Source organism: Staurois parvus, unplaced genomic scaffold (genome assembly GCF_062004578.1).
Source record: "Staurois parvus isolate SC_StPar_1 unplaced genomic scaffold, SC_StPar_1.0 ptg001316l, whole genome shotgun sequence".
NCBI lineage: Eukaryota > Metazoa > Chordata > Amphibia > Anura > Ranidae > Staurois > Staurois parvus.
The window spans coordinates 4,035,946-4,060,415 of NW_028319112.1; the positions used below are offsets into that span (position 1 = coordinate 4,035,946).

At 44.2% G+C, this 24,470-nt stretch overlaps 1 protein-coding gene across 3 annotated transcripts in view; it reads right to left on the reverse strand.

The window, feature by feature from the left end:
- Positions 1–24,225, reverse strand: part of TMEM260 (transmembrane protein 260) — a 153,489-nt gene extending 129,264 nt beyond the window's left edge. For all 3 annotated transcript variants that reach the window (XM_089661147.1, XM_089661146.1, XM_089661148.1), the window contains exons 1-2: positions 24,089–24,225; positions 16,197–16,430 (exon numbers count right to left, since the gene is read on the reverse strand). In XM_089661147.1, coding sequence (XP_089517273.1) covers positions 16,197–16,295 — 99 coding nt within the window. In that variant the 5' untranslated portion in view covers positions 16,296–16,430; positions 24,089–24,225. The remainder of the gene's footprint in view (positions 1–16,196; positions 16,431–24,088) is intronic.
- Positions 24,226–24,470: the final 245 nt, after the last annotated feature.

Below are 24,470 nucleotides of genomic sequence, written 5' to 3' on the forward strand. Positions count from 1 at the left end.
GTCAGTTGAAAGAATATACTATTTCTTTGGGGGTCTGTGGGAATAATGCCCCTTATAGTGCTGGTCAGTGGAAGAATACCAACTTTACAGACCAATAAGAAGATCGTTGATGTTTTACTGCTGGTTCTACCAGGTGATGTTGGCCACAAAACTATGCAGGTACTCTCAGATGAGAGGTCAATTAGCCAGAGCTCAAGGAACCTCTAGCAAACAGAGATTTCCACAGAGCCCGTGTTGAGAATGGCTGGTTTAAAACATTAGAGATCATTCCATTACCTAGTAATGGCCATTTCTTCTAGTAACTCAAAATTAATCAGAGGGGAAAAAAACTAAATAAAAAAATAGCAACCTCTTTTAGTTCTAAAAGTGAAGCAAAAATGAAAGATCACACCAAGCCTGGTTGGAACTTGCCGTCCAGACTGCCTAGTGCTGCAGGCAATAATTATCCGTCAGCCTGGGAAGTGGCTGCAGACATTTTAGACTAATGTAAGTAAACAATACACTAGCTACAATTTTCTCTAAAGACACATTCCAGGTAAAGTCTTTCTCTCTGTGGTAATTATGCATTATTTAAATAAGCGTAATGTTAATCATTACCTCTGAAAACACCACAATGGCTTGCTATTCTGTCCACTGTGAATATTGACATACTGTAATACCTTTCAGTGGCGGTACGCTGTTGTTATATATTCACAAAGATCTCCAACACATCAGTCACACAGTATAGCCCCACTGCCCCTCCCAAAGAAAAAAAAACTGCTCCCTATGAATAAATCAAACAAAACAAAACGAGCATTAAATCATTTTATGGATTTTTTTTTTTCTGCCTTCAAGAAAAAAAAAATACCTTTTTAGCATTATTACAGTGGGAGACGGAACAGTTTGTTCACCAGACGTAGACTTGAATATCGGAAAACGACAAAGCCTGTCTACTCTGGGCAGTTTAATCAGTCTTGCACAACATGCATTGGCTTATTTAAAGGATCCGTCCATCCTGCAGTGTGCTGAGAGAATGACAAAGGCTGCACTGCTGGCCTTTACTTATAAAAAAAAATGCTAGCTGCCTGGCTGCCTTATTGATCCAGTGGTTTTAATGCTTTTGAGTCACTGACTCAAAGGAGTGTGAAGATCAAGTGTCTGACAGCCAAGCAATTTTTAAGGGGACAGCTATTGCGGGTTTATTTTAAATTGGTGCAGTTTTTAGCATGAAATTATCTGGGCCTTCCATACGCTAAAGTGTGCCTGTGGCCCACCTATACAGCCAAAGCCTTGCAGCCATTTGAAGCGAAATTAAAGTCCAGCTATCAAAATCCATGAGCAGGCAGGGTCTTTATTGTAGAAGTGACATACAGGGGTGTATTTACTAAAGTTGGAGCGTGTAAAATCTGGTGCAACTCTGCATAGAAACCAATCAGCTTCGAGGTTTTATTGCCAAAGTTTAACTGAACAAGCTGAAGTTAGAAGCGGATTGGCTACCATGCACAGCTGCACCAGATTCTGAGTGCACCAGTTTTAGTAAATCTACACCACAATGTCTCTTCTGCAATAAAAGAAACCTACCTGCCTGCTCACAGTTGTCTTTTGCAAAGGATAGTGAGATAGCACAGCTCAGATTACACTCTAATGCAGCACCTGTGTGCCGGAATGACTTCACTCCTGCGCATGCACAGGAGTGATGTCACCCCACGCCAGCCAATAAAGACGGCCTTAGACCAGCACCCAGCATAAGATGTCATCAAGGGACAAGGACGGTTGAAGGAAAGATAAGTTTGGCTCCACTTTAAACTGGTTTCTCAGCAGTTTAGCAATCCCCCCCAGCAGTACCTCAGTAGTTCATCTCACTCTGCTCCATCTCCAAGCAATGAATCAGCAGTTCAGCTCACCCTGTTTCCGCTCCTTGCAGTTAAAGTGATTATAAAGTTATAATTTTTTAAATAACAAAACATGTCATGCACATAGCGGCCCCGAACCTCCACTTCTGGGGTCCCCCACTGGCATAGTCTGTTACTCCTCTTTTCTATCTGTCCCCAAAGCAAAGCACTTGCTATGGGAGCACACATGTGGGCACAATCCCAAGCCAGGCTGTGTCAATTGACACACAAAGAGTGGCTCAACCCTGACCCTCACTCCCCCCTCACAAGATTTGATTTACAGCAGCAGTAGCCAATGGCTCCCGCTGCTGCCTCCATGTCCTGTGAGAAAAGAGAGAGCAGCACCGCTGCTCATCAGGCACAGTGCTGGATCAAGATCCTGCTCTGGTAAATATTTTGGGGGCTGGGGGGAGATGGCCATTGAAGATTATTTACCTTAATGTAGAGAATACATTAACCACTTGCCCGCCGCTCTATAGCAAAAGTACTGCTACAGGGCGGCAGGGCTGCGCAAAATCACGTGTACTGTATATACCGCAATTGCAGGTCAGGGATGTCAATCACCGATTCCCGGACGGCACTCGGCGATCGTAGGGTAAAGCTAACAGAGGAGAGACCTGTCTGTAAACAAACAACACAGGTCTCTCTCTTGTCAGAAAGGACATGCTGCTTTGTATTTCTCTGCACAACAGAGAAATACAAAGCAGTATGTCTCTGCAGTAAAACACACACAGCACACAGTTAACCCTTTGATCTCCCCAGATGTTAACCCCTTCCTGCCCAGTGTCATTAGTATAGTGTCAGTGCTTTTTATCAGCATTGATCACTGTATTAGTGTCATTCGGATGTCAGTGGTAGTTAGTCAGCTACCCCCCAGTGTCAGAATGCCCACTGCAGTCCCGCTATAGGTCGCTGATCACCACCATTACCAGTATAAAAAAAAATAAAATGCCAGTATATGTACCGCCATTTGTAAATGCCATAACTTTCACGTAAACCAATTAATTTGCATGTATTGGGATTTTTTTTTTTAGCAAAGACATGTAGCAGAATACATTTTGGTCTAAATTTATGAAGAAATTTGATTTGATTAATTTTTTATTGGGTATGTTTTATAGCAAAAAGTCAAAAATAATGTTTTTTCTTTCAAAATTGTCGGGATTTTTTTAGTTATAGTGAAAAAAAAAACAAACAAAAAAAACGCACATTTGATCAAATACCACCAAAAGAAATCTCTATTTGTGGGAAAAAAGGACATACATTTTATTTATGTACAGTGTTGCATGACCACACAATTGTCAGTTAAAGTAACACAGCCCCATATCGCAAAAAATGGCCTGGTCAGGAAGGGGGGTGAATCCTCTGGAGGGCAAGTGGTTAAGGTGAAAAACTTAAGCCTTTACAACTGCTTTATTTTAGCAGCACAGTTCACCCTGCTCCCCTCTCCTAGCAGTGACTCATCAGCTCAGCTCACCCTGCTCTCCACTTCCAAGTAGTGACCTAGCAGCCTTTCAATTTCTAATGTGAAAACAGATCAGGTACCCTAGGATTGGAGAGAAGGGTGAACCGAGCCACCAAGAGAATGACTGAGAATGAATTGCTCCACAAGACCTTCAGCTATAGAGCTTAGTGAGGGCTGGCTTAATGCTAATTTACTGCTTACATTATTTTTGCCCCCAATATGTATTTGGATTTATACTAACCATTACCTTAATAACTGTAACCCCTAACGCTTACCTCTTATCATAATCACAACCATACCCTAACCCAACCCTTGATAACAAAACAGGTTAGGCTTTAGGTTAACACTCTCACCGACCCTTAAAGCACTATTAAACCAAAAAACTAATATATTGCAGCTTACCAATCATTAGGTGTGGTGGCTGCATTAGTTTCCTTTTTTAGGCCTTTTTCCCCTGTTTTCACCTGGTGATCTGTCCAGTAACACTTCTCCTGTATTAGAGTGCCCCCACTCTGGATGAAGGAGCACATTTAGACAGCAGTATTATCAGCCTGGGAGAAAGGGAGTGTGAAAAGTACTAGCAGATTTAAATACACTACAAATTGAGGCCAAACTCCAGCTAATGCTTTATCATCAGTTACATCAAACTTTGTTTTCCCTTTTAGGATAAAGGATTTACATAAATAAAAGCTGATTATTTTAAGCACCCCAGAGTTAAATAGTTTGTCTCACTTTTATAACTGAAAGAGCTTGTTCTGTTGAAAAACACACTTACTGGCTGAATCACCAGATGAAAATAGCAGAAAGAAAGCCTAACAAAGAAAACCAATGCAGCCATCACATCTAAGAATTGATAAGCTACAATAAATATTTGCTTTTGGGTTTAATAGCACTTTAGTTTTTTTTTTTTGTTTACAAACGATTTTATTGAGTATAAGTAGACAATAAAATAACAGCACATTTTCAAATATTAAGAACAAAAACAAGGCACTTTTGAAAAGTACAATTCAGAAAAATATATCATAATAAGGAAGAGAAGAAACAGAAGAAAAGTAGATTGCAAGTACATGAAATACGTTAATGATAAGAGAAATTGAGTGATACATCTGCCAACAGTATCTGTCAGTCATTGTTTACTGAAAACGTTATCAATCATGCAATAAATGTCTATAATCCCTCCATGACTCCCATTTTTTATCAAATAAGTGCATCTTATCCAGCAGTGTATAATGAATGCGTTCCATGAGCATTACAGCATCAATTCTGTGTAGGATGGAGGCCAAAGGCACAGCATTGGATCTCCAGTGTAAAGCAATAGACCATAAAGTGGCAATACAAATAGTATGTATCAATCTCATAACGGCATCAGGGACCCCTGGGATATGAGCCCCCAATAGACAAGTCGGAATAGATAAGCATACTGGGGTGCCCGCCAGTGAGGTAGCCACCTCGGATATCCTGCGCCAAATTGAAGATGTGGACGGGCAATCCCAAAATATATGCACCAAAGTGCCTGTAAAACCACAGCCCCGAAAACATAGAGGGGACGTTTGTGGGTACAATCTATGTAGTCTTGATGGGGTATAATACCATCTAGTTAAAACCTTAAGGGCCGTTTCACGAACAGAAAGAGATCGAGAGCTTTTACAGATATTATCCACCATGGAATCCCAATCCTCATCCGAAAAAGTAGCACCACTATCCTCCTCCCACCTCCGTCGGTACAACGGAGGCGTATGAAAAAGACAAAGTAAAGATTGGTGATAAAAATTGGAAATAAGACCCCTACCCCTGGGAGAGTCACGGCTGGTACGTTCAAAAAAGGAAATCGGAGAAGACGGTGTAAGGCCAAATTGTGATTCAAAAAAGTGTCTAATCTGTCGGTAACGATGGTACTCGCGAAGGGGAATATCAAAAAGCGCGCGCAGCATATCAAAGGTAATGTAAGATCCTCCTCTTTGAAAATCAGATAATCTGATAAGAGATTGATCATACCACCAACGAAACAGTTGAGGAGAAGAAAAAGCTGGTGCAAAAGTTGGATCACCAAAAAATGAAATACCGGGGGGAATAGGAGAGACCAATTTTAATTTAAATTTGAATGTGGACCAAAGTGTCATTGAATGGGTCACTATGGAGTTATAAAATGTAAGTGAACGTGGAGAGATCCTGGACCACAAAATACTCGGTAAGTAGAAGGGGCGTATGGATTGAGATTCAAACTTGACCCATGGGATCTGAGAATTAATAGTTGCCCATTGAGATAGCTGTGCAAAACGAGCAGAAAGGTAATATAGCCAAAAATTGGGAAGACCGAGGCCTCCAGTCCGTTGTGAGCGGTATAAAATCGCTGAGGCAAAACGTGCACGCTTATTACCCCAGATAAAATTATTAATGGTCCGCTGAAAGTGGTTCAGAAACGTTTTTGAGACTGGGACTGGAAGTGCTCTAAAAAGATAAAGAAGTTTAGGCAAAATATTCATTTTAACAGCCGTGACTCTACCCAAGAAGGAAATAGGGTAACCGTGCCAAATCTTCAGTAGAGTAGATAGACGTGATATACATGGTGGATAATTAGCGGCAAACATATCTGAATAACTGGGAGTGAGATTAATACCAAAATAGGATATCCGGTCTGTAGACCAGCGGAATGGAAAAGAACTGCGGAGAGATGCACTTAGGGAATCAGGAATATTAACCGGCATAACCACCGATTTGGTAAAATTAACAGTAAGACCTGACGTTATAGCAAAATCATTCAGTATGGCACATAAATTAGGCAATGAAGTCAACGGGTTAGTAAGAAAGAGCATAACATCATCAGCATACATGCTCATTTTAAATTGTGAGACTAACAATGGGTAGCCTGAAATATCCGGGTGTGATCTGATCGCTACTGCCAAAGGTTCCAACACCAGTGCAAATAAAAGGGGTGAAAGGGGACAGCCCTGACGGGTACCTCTACCCAATGTGAAAAAGTCCGAATTACAGCCAGGGAGCCGAATTCTTGTCTTCGGAGAGTCATATAGGGCGTGTATACCGGCTAAAAATTCGTCATTAAAGCCCATTTTTCGTAGCAAGGAAAACATATAGGGCCAAAGAACACTGTCAAAGGCCTTGTTTATATCCAGACTCATCAGAAGGACCTCTTTAGAATGTATATTGGCATCTTGAATAACATTGAGCGTGAGGCGAATATTATCAGTGATAAATCTGTCAGGGATAAATCCAGATTGGTCCGGAGAGACTAAAAAGGAGATAATAGGGGCCAACCTGTCCGCCAAAATTCGGCTAAATATTTTCAGATCATTATTCATTACTGAGATAGGTCTATAATTTTGTGGTAAGCTGTGGTCCTTCTGTGGTTTGGGTATTAAAGACATGTTAGCCAACAGCATCTCCTCCGGGAACCTACCCCCCTGCAAAACATCATTAAATAAAGTTATCAGATAGGGAGCCAGCGTAGAGGCAAAATGTTTGTAATAACTAGCAGTGAACCCATCCGGACCTGGCGCAGTAGAGCTTTTCAGGGCGCTAATTGCACGAGTTATCTCCTCCAGAGTGCAGGGGGCATTAAGAGAAGCAACTTGAGAAGGTGTAAGAGCAGGGAGGGGTATAGAATCCAGCCACGAGGCTGCTGGTGAAACAGAATCCGACCGTGGAGGGGCTAATAGATTAGAATAAAAATTTTCAAAAATGCCCAAAACCTCCTGAGGCAGAGATGAGATAATACCCAAGTTAGTACGCAATTTATAAATATGTGAGGGACGCAGGGAGTGATTCAGTTTCCTAGCAAACATAGTGGAAGCTGAGTTGCTATGTAATAAAAATGAGGCTTTTGACCAGCGGAGTGCTTTTTCAGTTTTTTGGGATAGCAGAGTATTTAATTCTAAGCGCTTTTGAGATAGTAACTGTTTATTAAGAAGAGATGGGTTGGCAATATGACTTCGGTAATGTGCTTCCAACTCACGGGTAAGAAGCAGAATTTGTTGCCATCGTTTTCTGTTTCTGGATGAAGCCATAGAAATAAGGCGGCCTCGTAGGACCGCCTTATGGGCTACCCATAATGTGGCTGGAGAAATATCAGGAGTCGAATTAGACTGAAAATATTCCAAAATAGATGTAGCCACTTCATGGCGGGAGTCTACATCCGTAAGCATAGAATCATTGAGTCTCCATGAGAAGGGAGTGGGTGCAAGTCCCATACATGTGATAGACAAGGCTATAATATTGTGATCCGACCAAGTACTCAAGTGGATGTTAGCTATCCTAGAGTTTGCTAATAAAATAGGGGTGCAATAAATATAGTCTAATCTAGCATAAGAGTCATGTGGGTGAGAATAAAATGAATATTCCCTAACTCCTACATTATGCGCCCTCCAGGCATCTACTAACTGAAGGGCCTCTAGTCTCTTGGTAAGTGATTTTGGGAAGGCGTGGGAAGAATGCAAGGGTGAGCTACGGTCTAAAAGAGGATTTGCTACCAGGTTGAAATCACCACCCACCAACAGATGGGGTGACAAAAATCTATCAAGAACATCAAAAAATTTTGAGAAAAAGGTAGCTTGTGCCGAATTCGGTGCATAAACATTTGCTATTGTAAGTTCTCGGCCTGAAAGGGTGCCCTTAAGAATAATAAACCTACTGTCTGGATCACGGTACACATGTTGAACCTCAAAGGGGATTGAATTATGTAGAAAAATGGCCACCCCTCTACTCTTGGAGGAGTGTAAAGTATAATACCCTTGTCTATAGGATTTATGGAAATATGTCGGGTGTTTTGCGGCTGCAAAATGTGTTTCCTGCAATAAAATAATTTTAGCCCCTAATCGCCTATATTGGAGAAAGGCTGTTTTGCGCTTGTTTGGCGAATTGAAACCCTGGACATTATGCGAGATACATTGAATCACCATAATATGCAAAAATTATTACTGTCAGCAAAAAAATACACATTGACAAGACATATACTCGAATTATTTGGCTAGATGTAAGGACCTTCAAGTCCGTAACAAATAGACTTACGGGTAGCGTTACCAGTCTGGGGGACATCCAGACCTCAAAATGGGGGTCGTGACGTCCACACACCGGCATCAAGCCAATATCATGTACTAAAGTTTTGAGGAAAAAAAAGATAAAAAACAGTAAAAGTGAAGCAATGATAGCTTCTACAATGAAAAGAGTAACTGAGAGACATGGATCAGGCAGGCAATTAGCCGTACCTGAAAAAACAATAAATTTCAACATCAAAGGGCCAATCGGGCCCAAACCCTGTCTCCATAATACATGAAAAACGGAGCCGTCACCCCACAATCGGGCGGCGATTCCTCCGGTCATGTCAGGAGGCAGGGTGGGGTAACGTGTCCAAGAGTCGTGAGACCATGAATCAGTGGGCGATATTCAGAGGGCCCGAAGACCCTTGTTAGGCCTAAACACATCCAGTTATCAACGAGAAAGTATACATAGTCTATAGCAACACAGAAACAGCACAATAGCGTCCACAGAAACACACATCCCCATGGTGTAGGGGATGCTGAAAAATAGAAACCCTGTGGGTTGCCTCCTATCCCAATTAAGGGAAATCGCAGACCAGGAACATTGATACAAATAATAATAGGCAGGAAGGCATGGTCCCATCAGCCTAGTTCTTGTCGGGCCCTCCTCCGGTCCCTCCGTGGAGATGGAGTGTGCCAGATAGGAGAGACATGAGGTGTAGAAGGAGGACGCTGAAGCGATGGGGCACCCGCCAGGCCCAACTTGGTCAGGATCTCTCTGCCTTCAGGAAGGGATGTAGCAATATATGTGCTCCCATTATGTGGAACTATCAACTTAAAAGGGAAGCCCCATTTATAACGGATACGAGCTGAAAAGAAAGCCGTTGTAACCTCCTTCATTTTCCTGCGCTTCTCCAAAGTAGCCGGAGAAACATCTGGAAAAATTTGTAAAACCGAGCCTTCAAAGGAGATCGTTGGAGTATTGCGAGCAGCTCTGAGTATGTCTTCTTTGGTCAGGAAATCCTTTAGACACAAAACAATGTCCCTAGGCGGTTTATCACTAGGAGGTTTAGGGCGCTGGGCTCTATGTATGGGATCACAGGCAAAGGACCCGGGGCTGCGATCGGGAAGGAGGGATTTGAATAGCTTGGTAACGGTTTGTGAGAGATCAGATACAGATTCCGGAATTCCCCTGACTCGCAGATTATTTTTGCGGTTGCGATTATCAAGGTCCTCAACCTGTGCCTGCAGTTGTAAAAAGGCCGTTTGTAGATGATCATGCTCTCTGGAAAGGTCTCCATAGGCTAGGCTAAGTTCATCATGTTTAGTTTCCAAGCGATCGGTTCTAGAGCCCAATGTGGCTATTTCCTGAGAGAGAACATTAGTGCTTTTATGTAATTCTGATTGAAATTTGGCGGCCAGTTTGGTGTACATGGTTTCCAAGCAAGATTCCAGGTCGCCCTTTGTAAGTTGTTGTGCATCTTCACTGACCAGAGTTAATGAGGGAGCTGTGAGATCCTGCATGGGTGCGGATGGGGATGCTCGTTCCGCGTCACCTGGAGACATGCTACAAATCTCGTGTGTCTTAAGTAGATATGTCGTGAGGGACTTTTGAGCTTGTCCCTTCTTTTTCTTGGTGGACGGCATACAGGGAGTCTCCTGGGGGTGATCAACTGAAAAATGAATAACAAAAGGAGATATTGACCCCAGGGGACCTATAACGCCCGAATCAGGTCTAGGGTTGTATTTACATAAACGCTATCAAGCTTATCCGAGAAAACTTTATATTGTAAATACAGTTAGCAAGCTGTGAGGATGTAGAGTAGACATAGGCCGTGGTGCACCCCATTAATAGCTCCAGGATCTGGGAGGAACGGGGGAACAAGCACAGGTCAGAGGATCCCTCATGATGACCCAAGAGTCCTCCAGGGTAAATCCAGTCAGCCCATGCACCCCTCCAGGGCAGTATATAGGCCTCAGTGGGCTTCTGGGCCCAGAAAAGGCCGCAAACACAGAGGAAGGGGGTCCCTGGAGTGGTGGGCAGGAGTCCCGTCTCCCGAGTCACCGAAGGGGGACAGGATGGTCAGTATCCACCAGCTTCCTGCACTCACCGTGGCTCGGATGTGAGGGGGAGGAGGTCCGGACCGGGTGCAGTAGGCCGCAGCCACAGGGAACGGCAATATTCTGCGCCGCCTCTCCCCCAGGCCCAGGGGATGCAGAGGGTGTCACCGATGTCCCAGGGAAATCCGCCGCCACTCGGATGGCAGCGGATGCAGACACTAACCTCCGGAGTCCCGAACCATGCGGCCGCACCAGGCCGCGCGCATCCGCCGCCACAGATGTCAGAGATATCCTCCGGGGCCCCTCTCCCAGGCACAGGGGAAGCACCCAAGGCTCCAGCCGCTCCGCCGTAGTCCTCAGCAGCACGGATGGCGGCGGATTGTATAGGTCGGCGGCGGAACTCCGGATTATGCGGCCGCTCCGGTCGCCATCTTGGACACGCCCCCAATAGCACTTTAGTTTAATCTAAACCAAAGCTTAATTTACAGCAGAACTCTTACCAAAAATAAACAAGTTAAAGATAAATAACTGAATATTGGACAAATAAAGTAAACCAGCTTCAGTCCAGAGATATCATCCACATACTTTATTTCTGCTGCTGGATAACCTCAGGCTGATGCCAGCATCATTTAACCCATTTCCTCTCAGCTAAGGTCATCCTAGACCTACCCCAACCTGTGACTAGACAGTGAAATAGAAGCACCACAGTGATGAGCTTATCTCTCTGGCACTCTGCTTTCTCCTCCTATCAGCATGTTTCTTGTCAGTACGCATGTTGATTGGCTCCTTCCTCATCTCACAATCCAGCCCTGCTGTACAGGAACTGCAAAGAGCTTATACCAGTTCCAGTTCAGGTACTTGCTTGCATTTAAAAATTACATTTAATGTGCAAAACACTAGAGCAGTTCAAAAAAGTCTGGGAAATGTGGCATCTTAACCTCCCTGGAGGTATTCCCGAGTGTAGCTACACTCGGGATTACCCTGCAGCGTTGCTCCAGGATCCTTTCTGCACTTACCTTGTCCTGCGCTCCCGCGATGTCCCCCCTGCAGCGTCCCTGGCCATCTCCTCCGGCCGATGCCGGCATCTGTCTTCCGGGTTCCGTTCCCTGTGACTTCAGAGCATACGGGGACGGAACCGGCGGGAAATTTAAAAATGTCAAAAAGTGACATTCACTAAATACACTAAAATCACATAGTAAAACATTACTGTATCAAACCATTTCACATACATTTTGTCCCTAGTGCTTTGTCCTGTGCCCTGCCTGCATTTTTACTGTTCTTTCTGCCTGGAAACTGAGAAACGTCCATGGCGTCCAAACAGCGTCCCTTTAGGTCAAAAGCTAGAGAACAGCGACAGTAAATCAGAAGCACTTGCAGAATTGAGTGGTAATGATTAGTGAGGAAATTTGTCATCAGGCACTGAAAACGATTCTGCGACTTTGCTCAGTGATGTGCAAACTTGGCGCTATATGTCAAATTTCAGTGTTTTTGGTTTGATTATATTATTGAATTAAATTTATTATTATTATATTATTATTTTTTATTAGAATTTATGATTTCGTGTTTCAAATTTTAACATACCCGGGATGTTTACTAGACTCTTGTTCGGACAGATTTCAGTGAGTTATTCCTAAAAATTACAGGTCTACAATAAAAAAACGACATATTTCCATGAAAAAAAATGTACCGCTTTGAGCACAGAAATGCTGACATAATCAGACTGCTAGGGAGGCTACGGAAGACTTGGTGTGAATAGGACAACAATCCCTGGAGGCTGAGAGACAAATGTTGTGTGCTCAGTGTCATACTATGACAAAACCAATGATCTCCCCATTGTTCTTTTCTATTCCAGTTCTTATTCTTTAATTTCTATTTTGTCTCTCTATTTCTTTTAATTTTATTCTTTTTGTATGCAAAATTGTGCAAATGGTACATGCTTAATTGGCACCTATCTCTTTTATTTAGCAAGGATTATAAATGTTTGGGGTTGTCCCCAGATAAAACAGACAGGAATGGAATGTATCTGCTGATTGCTAACTGGAGAAAGAATAAGCTACAGAAAAAAAATCTTTATTGAAATGTCTTTATCTATGTGTGAAGTCAACGTGGCCTTATACTGCATGTGTAAGATATATTTATAGTATATCTAAAATTGGAGCAGTAACATATATTTTGTCCTCTTATCACAGATTGCTCTATAGATCTCTCCAAGCACTGTTTTTTTCTACCAAGCTGTACTTCTACTATACAATGAAGCAATGTACTTGTTCTTGTGTGATATACCGTATTTTTCGCTCCATAAGACGCACTTTTTTCCACCCAAAAAAGGGGGGAAAATGTCAGTGCGTCTTATGGAGCGAATATAAAGCGGCCGGTCCGGTATTTCTGCTGCCACCATGTCAGAATACCGGGCCGGCCGCTCAGCTGTTCTCCCCTGCAGGGCCTTACCTGTTCCTCACTCCAGCGCTGCACAGTCTTCCCGCGCTGGCTTCTGTGACAGCCGGGTGCCCAATGCGCATGTGCTGCGCTTTGTGAATGATCCGGTGTCTTCTGGGACACATGACAGGTCCCAGAAGGCGCCGGGCCATTCACACAGCGCAGCGCTTCTCGCGCATGCGCAGTGGGCACCCGGCTGTCACAGAAGCCGGCCCGGGAAGAAGAGCGAAGAGCAACTCCGCGGAAGTGGGAGCGGGTACCTGTCAAATTCAGGTACCCGCTCCCCCTCCCTCCCCAAAGGTCAGCAGTCTCTGGTCATTCCCTGCACTGTCTGCAGTCTCTGGTCATTCCCTGCACTGTCTGCAGTCTCTGGTCATTCCCTGCACTGTCTGCAGTCTCTGGTCATTCCCTGCACTGTCTGCAGTTTCTGGTCATCTCCTGTACTGTGTCCGCAGTCTCTGGTCATCTCCTGTACTGTCCGCAGTCTCTGGTCATCTCCTGTACTGTGTCCGCAGTCTCTGGTCATCTCCTGTACTATGTCCGCAGTCTCTGGTCATCCCCTGTACTGTGTCCGCAGTCTCTGGTCATCCCCTGTACTGCGTTCGCAGTCTCTGGTCATCCCCTGCACTGCGTCCGCAGTCTCTGGTCATCTCCTGCACTGCGTCCGCAGTCTCTGGTCATCTCCTGCACTGCGTCCGCAGTCTCTGGTCATCTCCTGCACTGCGTCCGCAGTCTCTGGTCATCTCCTGCACTGCGTCCGCAGTCTCTGGTCATCTCCTGCACTGCGTCCGCAGTCTCTGGTCATCTCCTGCACTGCGTCCGCAGTCTCTGGTCATCTCCTGCACTGCGTCCGCAGTCTCTGGTCATCTCCTGCACTGCGTCCGCAGTCTCTGGTCATCTCCTGCACTGCGTCCGCAGTCTCTGGTCATCTCCTGCACTGCGTCCGCAGTCTCTGGTCATCTCCTGCACTGCGTCCGCAGTCTCTGGTCATCTCCTGCACTGCGTCCGCAGTCTCTGGTCATCTCCTGCACTGCGTCCGCAGTCTCTGGTCATCTCCTGCACTGCGTCCGCAGTCTCTGGTCATCTCCTGCACTGCGTCCGCAGTCTCTGGTCATCTCCTGCACTGCGTCCGCAGTCTCTGGTCATCTCCTGCACTGCGTCCGCAGTCTCTGGTCATCTCCTGCACTGCGTCCGCAGTCTCTGGTCATCTCCTGCACTGCGTCCGCAGTCTCTGGTCATCTCCTGCACTGTGTCCGCAGTCTCTGGTCATCCCCTGCACTGTCTGCAGTCTCTGGTCATCCCCTGCACTGTCTGCAGTCTCTGGTCATTCCCTGCACTGTCTGCAGTCTCTGGTCATCTCCTGCACTGTGTCCGCAGTCTCTGGTCATCTCCTGCACTGTGTCCGCAGTCTCTGGTCATCTCCTGCACTGTGTCCGCAGTCTCTGGTCATCTCCTGCACTGTGTCCGCAGTCTCTGGTCATCTCCTGTATTGTGTCCGCAGTCTCTGGTCATCCCCTGTACTGTGTCTGGAGTCTCTGGTCATCCCCTGTACTATGTCCGCAGTCTGTGGTCATCTCCTGTACTGTGTCTGCAGTCCATTGGTTCAGAATATTTTTTTTTCTTGTTTTTCGCCTCTAAAACCTAGGTGCGTCTTATGGTCAGGTGCATCTTATGGAGCGAAAAATACGGTAATTGAAAAAAAAAAAAAAAAGTTATTCATTTAAAAATGACATTTAATGATGAATTAAGGATTACAAAGCTGCATTAACCCCTTGACACTGGTGCTTCCTGGTGCTTTAAGGGGTTACAGAAGCTAGGAGGCGGGTCAGGGTTTCTGATCATGTGACTGTCGCGATTGGCTGTCACAGAGGTCACATGTTTGGAAAGCTCCTGATCGCAAACAGAGATCAGAAGCTTTCTGTTAGCTGTGGTGGGAGTGCGCACGGCATGCACTTTCAGCATTAATGCCCACCTGCTGAGAGGCGGCATATATGTCTAAGGCCGGCAGGAAGGAGTTAATCTACGCCTTTCATACTGCCAAGAATTCAGCTTTACCCCTAAGCCTAGCACTTATCCCTAAGCACAATAGTCATAACTGAAAATTTTTTTATATATATATATATATATATATATATATATATATATATATATATAAACATATTACGGAAATTAGCAACTTTTGCTTTTACAATTTCTTGGCACCTGGGACCTGGCAGGACATCTGCACACATATAGTGGATTTCTGCTGCATGCCCCCAGCACATGCACATATGTGACCCCCACGGAAAAAGACAGAATGTACCAAATAAAAACATTAAGGGCCAGTTCACAATACATGCATTTCATTTGCTTTTTTTCTGCATCCAAAATGCACAGAAAGTAGGTTATATAGTTGTCAATGTCATAGTTCACATCAGTACTTGCAGTTCCAGTGCGTTCTGGTTGCAGAAAAAAAAAGTAGAACATGTTGCATTTTTTCTGCACAGAACTGTACTGGAACGCGGTAAAATGCATCAAAAATGCACTGGAATGCACCAAAAACGCACTGGAACACACATGTCCTTATTTACGTTGAAGAAAAACAGAAGGGAAAAACTGGAACGCGTCAAAAACGCATCAAAAATGCACTAGAAAGCGCCAAAACACTCATACAAAGTGCATCCGGAATGCATCTGGACTGCGTTTCTATAGTGTGAACCGGCCCTAAATCTGGCTATAGAGTTACAATTAACCAAAATGCACCAACATTGCTAAATGCGGCTTGGGCATCTATGCATCAATGACCGCTGGTCATGAAAATACATTTCTGTTAATAGAGATTACAACCTTAAATGAGTTCTGGACCTTCTTGAGCTTTCTTCTGTTAGACTACAGAACATCTTCCCCTTTGTTATAGAATGAAAAGAGGGTGGTGGAGGGGGTGTAGTCCAACATAAGAGAATTGATCAGAGCTGACAACAAAGTTTACATTTCAGCACAGCAAAGGCAGCATTGTCAGCTCTCAATGGGAAGTTCAGAGCTCACTGGATTTCTGGCAAATCAACATGTATTTGTTTGTACCCACACTATCTGTAAAGGGGTAGACATTTGGAAATGTGCATGTTTTGCAGATATATAGTGTTTTTTCACACTCCTAATACAGCTGTATAAAATAGCAACTGTTGTGAGCTGTCCCTCCAAAGTCATCAGAAGCCCTCCTAGATATGCAGATACAGACTCTCTGAAAACTAGTATTTGCATAGCCATAGGCCCATTCCCCATGTGACAATGCCCGGGGCTGCAGTCAGGTCACTCACTGTGGGAGGAGGCTGCCTATATTCACATGTTTGTGGGAAACATACATACCAGACACATGGCCACAAGCATTCACTGTACCTGAATCTCCGCCAGGCACAGATGGGTGTAAGGTTTTAATGTATACTCCAAGCACACACATGAACACGGCCAGGGTCCAAGTGACAAGGTGACTCCCATCTTGTGCTCCGGGATCTCTGATGACTTTCTTTACACTTTTCTGTGCCGCCATTTCCTCCTTGGTTACAGCGCTGTACATAGATTTGTGTGTCTGTCTCCCAGCAAGAACAAGCAAAACTGGTTACACTCATGTCACTGTAAATGAAATAAAGAAAACAAAACATTTCAGCTATATCAGACCAAGAGGAGTATTCACAAGCCTCTTGTACAATCAAAGAAGGATTTCATGAACAGCACTCATTGGCCATAGCAGTATCAGCATACGTGGTGGTTCAGAGAAAACAAACAGAGGGCGCACCGGCCTAGTGCATTATCATAAAAAATATTTATTGAAAGGATAAAAAGTAAGTATTGTACACACAATTGACATACAGGTCAAAGGCACATCACACTAAACAGCGGTGTCCAATCCACACTTCATAGAAGTCCATAAATGGAACCCTAGACTTCTAACAGGCTAACGCGTTTCAAAGACTCAACCTCTTCCTCAGAGCCTCAGGTTGGCTCGGAGGAAGAGGCTGAGTCCTCGAAATGCATTAGCCAGCAGTGTGGATTGGACCCCGCTGTTTAGTGTGATGTGCCTTTGACCTGTATGTCAATTGTGAGAACGATACTTACTTTTTATCCCTTCAATAAATATTTTTTCCGATAATGCACTAGGCCGGTGCGCCCTCTGTTTGCTTTGTTTGTATCCAGTGACATTGGACTACCTCAGTCCATTGAAGGCAGCAAGGAGTGCATTTTCCAGGACATCTGAGATGTTACCATAGCCCTAGCTGAGTCCGTCCCCAAGAGCAGGAGTACAGAGTTTGCTGTGTATACGTGGCGGTTCAGGTTGGTGGTCGTAGGAAGAGGGCACATTTTTAACTGTCAATAATACTTTTACCATGTCCATGAAATAACACAAGTTCAGTATTGTGGACAATGCATAGGGTAGCACCTAACTCTAACCATTGTAAGTAAGGAACTAGCTGCAAACAAACAGAACATTTACCTGCAGTATAACTATGGCTGGCCATACACTATACAATTTCTTGAGAATTTTACTTTAGATTTGCCAAAAATCATATAATATGAAGTCAAACCTAAACAACACTTTCAATTGTATCCAACCTTAGATTGTACGCCCCTTGAGGGTTAGAGACTGATGTGAATGTACAATATATATGTAAAGTGCTGCGTAAATTGACGGTGCTATATAAGTATCTGTAATAATAATACTAATAATTAGTCAGGCCCTTGCACTACATAGTTGAAGGTAAATCTAAAGGAAATTGGGCAGAAATTGGACAGAAACTTCTAAGAAAATTGTATAGTGTACGGCCAACCTATAGATGGAGTGAGGAAGGGTTACAATCCTTGTCACTTTCAAAGGCAGGTTCATACCACAGAAATGCAGTCTGGAAGCATTTCTACATTCACATTTTTGATGCATTTTATATGCATACTGGTGCGTTTTTGGTGTGTTTCAGTACATTTTTTCCCCTCTTTTTTTCTTCACCTTAACCACTTGCACTCCAAAGTTTTTACCCCCCGTCCTAACCAGCCCATTTTTTGCAATACGGCGCTGTGTTACTTTAACTGACAATTGCGCGGTCATGCAGCACTGCACCCAAATGAAATTTACGTCCTTTTTTCCCCACAAATAAAGATTTCTTTCTGTGGTATTTGATCACCTCTGCGGTTTTTATTTTTTGTGCTATAAACAAGAAAAGGCCGACAATTCTGAGAAAAAAAAACAATATTTTTTACTTTTTGCTATTAAATATGTCCAGTAAAAAAAAAAATTTAAAAAAAATCAAATTTTGTCATAAATTTAGGCCAAAATGTATTCTGCTACATGTCTTTGCTAAAAAAAATGCCAATATGTGTAAATGAATTAATTTACGTGAAAGTTATAGTGTTTCAAATGGCGGTATATATACTGGAATTTATTAATTAATTAATTTTTTTACTAGTAATGGTGGCAATCAGCGACTTATAGCAGGACTGCAGCGGGCATTCTGACACTTGGGGGAACCGACTTGGTGTCACTGACATCCCCAGTGACACCAATACAGTGATCAATAAAAAGCACTGACACTGTACTAATGGCACTGGGCAGGAAGGGGCTAACATGTGCGGCAATCAAAGGGTTAACTGTGTGCTGTTTTACTATGAGGCTGTGTGCTGTGTTTCACTGTAAGCACACTGCTTTATATGGCTCTGCTATGCAGAGCCATACAAAGCACTGGGCAGGAGCTGACAGTATCCGCCGTATAAAGTACACAGATCTCTCCCCCGTCGGCGATCATCCGGTGCTGGTGAGAAATCACCGACGGGACCAGATGATTGACAGCCGAGGCCGTGAAAGGAGGCGCGCGCCCCCTACCCGGAACTACAAGATCACGTGTAAATATATATATATATATATATATATGTGTGTGTGTGTGATTTTGCGCACCCGTGCCACTCTGTAGAAGTATTTCTGCTATAGGGAGGAGCGAAAGCAGTTAAAGTGGTCCTAAAGGCTCAAGGTTTTTTACCTTCAAGCATTCTATGCATGAAGGTAATAAACCTTCTGTGTTCAGCAGCCCCCCAATCCTCACCTGAGCCCCCTCCGATACAGCGATGTTCATGACAGCCTCTGCTGTCTGTGGACTCTTCCTCCTCATTGGCTGAGACAACAATGGGAGCCCATTGGCTCCCGTTGCTGTCAATCACAACCAGTGAGCCAATGAGGAGAGAGAGGGCCGAGCCGTGGGTTCTATGTGTCTTAGGGACGCATAGAGCAGCAGCGCTCAGGGACAAGCACACAGAGGTGCCCCCAGGGCCAGAGGCTTTCCCTGCGGGCACTGTTCGCAAAGGAGGAGCGCCAGAGGGGACCCAAAAAGAAGAGAATCGGGGCTGCTCTGTACAAAATCACTGCACAGAGCAGGTAAGTATGGACATGTTTTTTATTTTAGAAAAAAAAACCCAAGCTTTAGTGTTACTTTAAATAAGGCCGTGTGTGTGTTCCAGTACATTTTTGATGCATTTTGCCACATTCCAGTACAGTTCAGTGCAGAAAAAATGCAGCATGTTCTACTTTTTTCTCTGGAGCTGACCACACTGGTGTGAACAATGCAATTGGAAACCACATGCATTTTTGATGCTGACAAAAAACGCACTGGATTGCATGTGATGCGAACCGGCTCTAATTGCTTCCAGGCCCCCCATTGAGATTTTTTCTCACTTCCTGTTCTGTCTGAAATCACTCGCCTGAAGTTGGTGGTCAGGATAAATCTCCTTAATGGGCACAGAGGCAGCAATGAACAACCTACAGATGATTAAATGTTCTAAGCCCACTCAGCTCCACAAAAAGCAAGTTTTGGGTGGAGTCAGGATTTAATGTCTTATATATTGAACTCTCAATTATGAATGCAAAGTATTTTGTCATTGGAGGGGGCAGATTCTGCCATTCACCCTCACATAATCTATTCACAGAATGCATACTTGGAAAAAATACTTTGAGTTCTATGAATGGCAGGTGGAAGGGGCTGGCAAGTGGTTCAACTCCTTCATATTCACCGCAGCTGAAGTTACCCACCAAAATGCTGGAAGATCTGCACTGTGGGGGAACCCAGTGGAAGCATGAAAAGGATTTCTACAACATGCAGTAGTTAAAGCCAGCCATAGATGGGACCTGCAGAAACTCAATCCATCTATGGGCAGGCTGGTTGTACTCAAGGCAACCCATCAATTGACATCTGTACAACCAGCCTATTGGATTTTTTTGCATGCAAACACTGCCAGCTGCTATTGCTGCTAGCAGTGATCATTGTGTTCTGCCAGCAGGAAAGGCTTCCCACCGGCAGAACACAATAGCACTACAGGAGGGATTCCAGCATCAACACTGACTATGTTGATGAGAGAATTGAGCAATTGTGAAAGAAAATTGTGTAATCTATAGCTTGCTGAAGTTATGTCCCTGGTGCTGTATAGCAAAAAAGTCAGCATGAAGCTCCCCAGATATGAACAATCTCCTTTAGATCTACCAGTGACTATGTAATACAAGGGTCTGTCTGATGGATACAACTTGATTAGATAAAGTTTACATAGGTCCTCATATTACATAGTTTTGGTAAATCCAAAGCTGATTGTACAGAGGTGGAAGGAGCTATCAGTCCCCAATTTAGAGGTCCATATTCCGTTTTGACAGCCCATGGGCTGTAAAACACACTGGAATGTGCAAAAAGTAGTGCAAGCACTACTTTTACAAACCACACCGCACCAAAACCCATGGAACTGCAGTACCATGTGGTCTGGTAGCTGCAAATGGGCTATGTTTGTGAGATGTGTTTGGGGTGCCATTAACAATTATTGGTACCTGCAGGTGTCTTGCAAAGGCAGCACGTTTGCATGCAGGAAACGCACATGGAAAACAGTTTCCCAAATCACATGTGAATGGACCATCACATAAGCTATAGTACAGCTTCAATAAATAGCACAGTGGGGGGGAAAGGGCAGGCATAGTTGAGCTCTCTTGATGAGAGCTCCAGATAGCACCAGAAGATTATGGCGGCGGGGGGGGGGGGGGATGAAAATTACTCCTAACTCAAGAAGAATCAGCACAAGGGTCACATCATACTAAGTGTAAGTTATGTCCCTTGTGTTGATTTTGATGTTTGTAGCTTAGACTATCCCTCCAGGAAGCTGCCAAAGCAAACAGGCGTTCATAGGCGGCAGAGGCACGCCCCATCCCGCAGTCACATGTATACATGCCCCTTGCATATGTGCAGTTGTGGGGAGGGGAAAGTCTCCACCTCCTATGATTGGCTGTCCACGTTGACAGCTTCCTGGCAGAATAATACAGGTGGGTTTGAACTTCTATCCAAACCCACCTGAGTTCCTCCCTGTTTGAGACCACATTTCATATTACACCCATTTTTAGTGTGCTACATGAAACACTTAGTCGCGTTCCCCAACCCCCACCCTCAACTCCCTCCGCCAATCACCTGAACTGTCAGATGCTTCTCCTTGCAACACTGTGTTGTTTTAAAATTAGCCAAGGCTGTGCGTGACTCTGCCAGCTCAGCAATATCATCCATTCACTGGAATCTGGGCATGGGAAGACTACAAGTCCCATCTGCCATGGCAGCAGAGGGACTTACAGGCACTAGAGATGGACTCAAGCATGTTCACACATGAGTCCAAAGTCATCTGAGCTATCCAGCAAGGAAGCTGTCACTGCAAATAGCCAATCATAAGTGGCTGAGGTATTCCGCACCTCAAAGTCATATGTGTACAAGGGGCGTTTATACATGCAACTGTGGGGTGGGGAATGCTTAGGCCTCCTGCACACTGGACATTTTTTTTGCTGCTCTTTGGGGAATCTGGTATTTTTTTCTGCCTCTAAATGCCCCTGCATGTTCACCTATGTTTCCATGCATGCTCACTGTCCACTTTATTAGGTACGCCTGTTCAATTGCTTGGTACCACAAATTGCTAATCAGCCAATCACATGACAGCAACTCAATGCATTTAGGCATCTAGATGTGGTGAAGATGACTTGCTGAAGTTTAACCACTTCAAGTCCAGACACTTTTACCCCCTTCCTGTCTAGGCCAATTTTCAGCTTTCAGTGCTATCACACTTTGAATGATAATTGCGCGGTCATGCAACACTGTATCCATATTAATTTTTTAGCATTTTTATGAGACAGATAAAATTTTATTTCTGTGGTATTTATTCACCACTGGGATTTTTACTTTCTTTGCTATATAAATGAAAAAGTCCAAAAAGTTTAAAAAAAAGTTTTTCTTATAAATTTTTGCAAATAAATAATCTTTCTTCATAAATCTTGGCCAACATTTATTCAGTTATCTTTTTAGTAAAAAAAAAAAAAAAAAACCCAGATTAGTTTATAACCAAAAATTATACCTTTTCAAAAACATTTTTTACATTTTTATTTTATGTTATTATTTATGGGTTTTTTTTTACAAACTGTCACCCTAGCAGCACAGTGTCACCATAGTGACACTGTACTACTTGTGGGGGATGATGAAGATTTAATTTTTTATTTTTTACACTGATTGCTTTTCAACCATAAAGGCTGTAAAAGCAATCATTTCTCCTTCTCTCTTACTGCATTTTTGCAGTTACTGAGAAATACTGTGCGAACTGTGATTGGTCACAGCTTGTCACATGGTACAAGGCTGTTGTGAATAGCCTTGTACCATGTGACCTCTGTGATCATTCACACATTTCACTAGTAGTAAGCAATGATGTCAGAAGTGACATCTTGCTTACTACTATTCATGTGATCACTGATTGGCCAATCAGTGATCACATGATCGAGACCTCACACAGAGGTCCCATACAGCAATCGGTGTTCCGCTGTGTCCTCCGGACACAGTGGGCACCCGATCGCAGTGCTGCGCGCTCCCAGGGAGTACACACAAGCAGGGAGGACGTTTATAAACGGCCACCCCGAGAAGGACGTTTATAAACAGCCACCCCGGGGAGGACGTTTATAAACGGCCACCCCGGGGAGGACGTTTATAAACGGCCACCCCGGGGAGGACGTTTATAAACGGCCACCCCGGGGAGGACGTTTATAAACGGCCACCCCGGGGAGGACGTTTATAAATGACCACCCGTCCCCGGCACTGCTCCCGTCCAGGAGTTTATATACTTGGGCTAGACGGGAAGTGGTTAAACTGAGCATCAGAATGGGGAAGAAAGGGGATTTAAGTGACTTTGAATGTGGCATGGTTGTTGGTGCCAGACAAGATGGTCTGAGTATTTCAAAAACTGCTAATCTACTGGGATTTTCACGCACAACTATATCTAGTGTTTACAGAGAATTGTCCGTAAAAGAGAAAGTATCCAGTGAGTGGCAGTTGTGTGGACAAAAATGCCTTGTTGATGTCAGAGGAGAATGGGCAGAGAGGATAGAAAGGCAACAGTAACTCATGTCAATATAGACATGATGGAAATCTCTAAGGAATGTTTCCAACACCTCGGTGAATGCATGCCATGAAGAATTAAGGCAGTTCTGAAGGCAAAAGAGGGTCCAACCCGGTAGTAGCAAGGTGTACCTAATAAAGTGGCCGGTGAGTGCAGGCACTTAGAGGCAGAAAACCCCCCACTGCCAGCATGTTCAGCAGCAGAATTTAGGCAGAAAAAGCGATTGACATGTGTAAATGTGCGTTAATGCTAGGCGCATCAATCGCTTGAGCGTTAGTTCATTTCAATGACCAGAATAAATTATGATTCCGGCCAATGAAATGAATTCATGTCTAAGTGCTTGAGGCACCTAAACGCACATAGACATGTCCACAAGCACGCTGCTGCCAAGAGGAAAGGCGTCAAGGAGAAATGGGCAAATGCCCAGTGCGCATGAGGCCTTATGACTGGCTGTCCGCAGTGACAGCCTTCTGACGGGATAGCTTGGGTCCGGTTCGGACTCATGTCTGAACCCGCCTGAGCACATCCCTGGCTGGCACACATGCCGTGACATCAGCACATTTGTAGTCCAGTGTTTATTCCCTCCAGCCCTCTAACAGGAGGTCCAACCCTGCCTGGGGATGGGATGTAAACAATGCAGGAGCTGTGCATTGCACCTAAGTTGAACTCATCACAGGTGCAATGCTCTGCAGGCTTCAATGGAAAAGATTTATAATGCACATTTGTTTATTTTTATAAAAGTGGGTGCATTTATTACATTTTTCTGCAAAAGGTGGACATCTTTAAAGGATAACTGAACTAACTATCCTAGAATTATCTTTTATCTTACATCCAGCAGCATGGTCCAAAAGTTTTATACTCACCTGTCCACGCTTCTTCATTGAGAAGGCAGAGAGGAGGAAAGGCTTGCTTGCAGAGCTCCCTGTTCCTGTGAACCAAGCCTCTCTTTCATCCCCCCGCCATGGAAACAGAACAAGCTATGACATCAGTCCATTGAGAAGACAGAGACTGCAGGGGGAGAGGCCTGGCGTCACAGCTGCCTGGAAAGGCCTAGTCCTGTGAACCAAGCCTCTCTTTCACCCACCACCATGGAAACCGAGCAAGCCCATTATTAACCAAGTCCATGATTGTCCATCCTCTCAGCTTCCTGAGGAGATTAACCCTACAAGGTCTAGGAGAAGCAGAAGGCTTCTTCCCTTCAAAGACGGAGAAAACAACCAGCAAGCCTTTCACATGCGTTCAGCG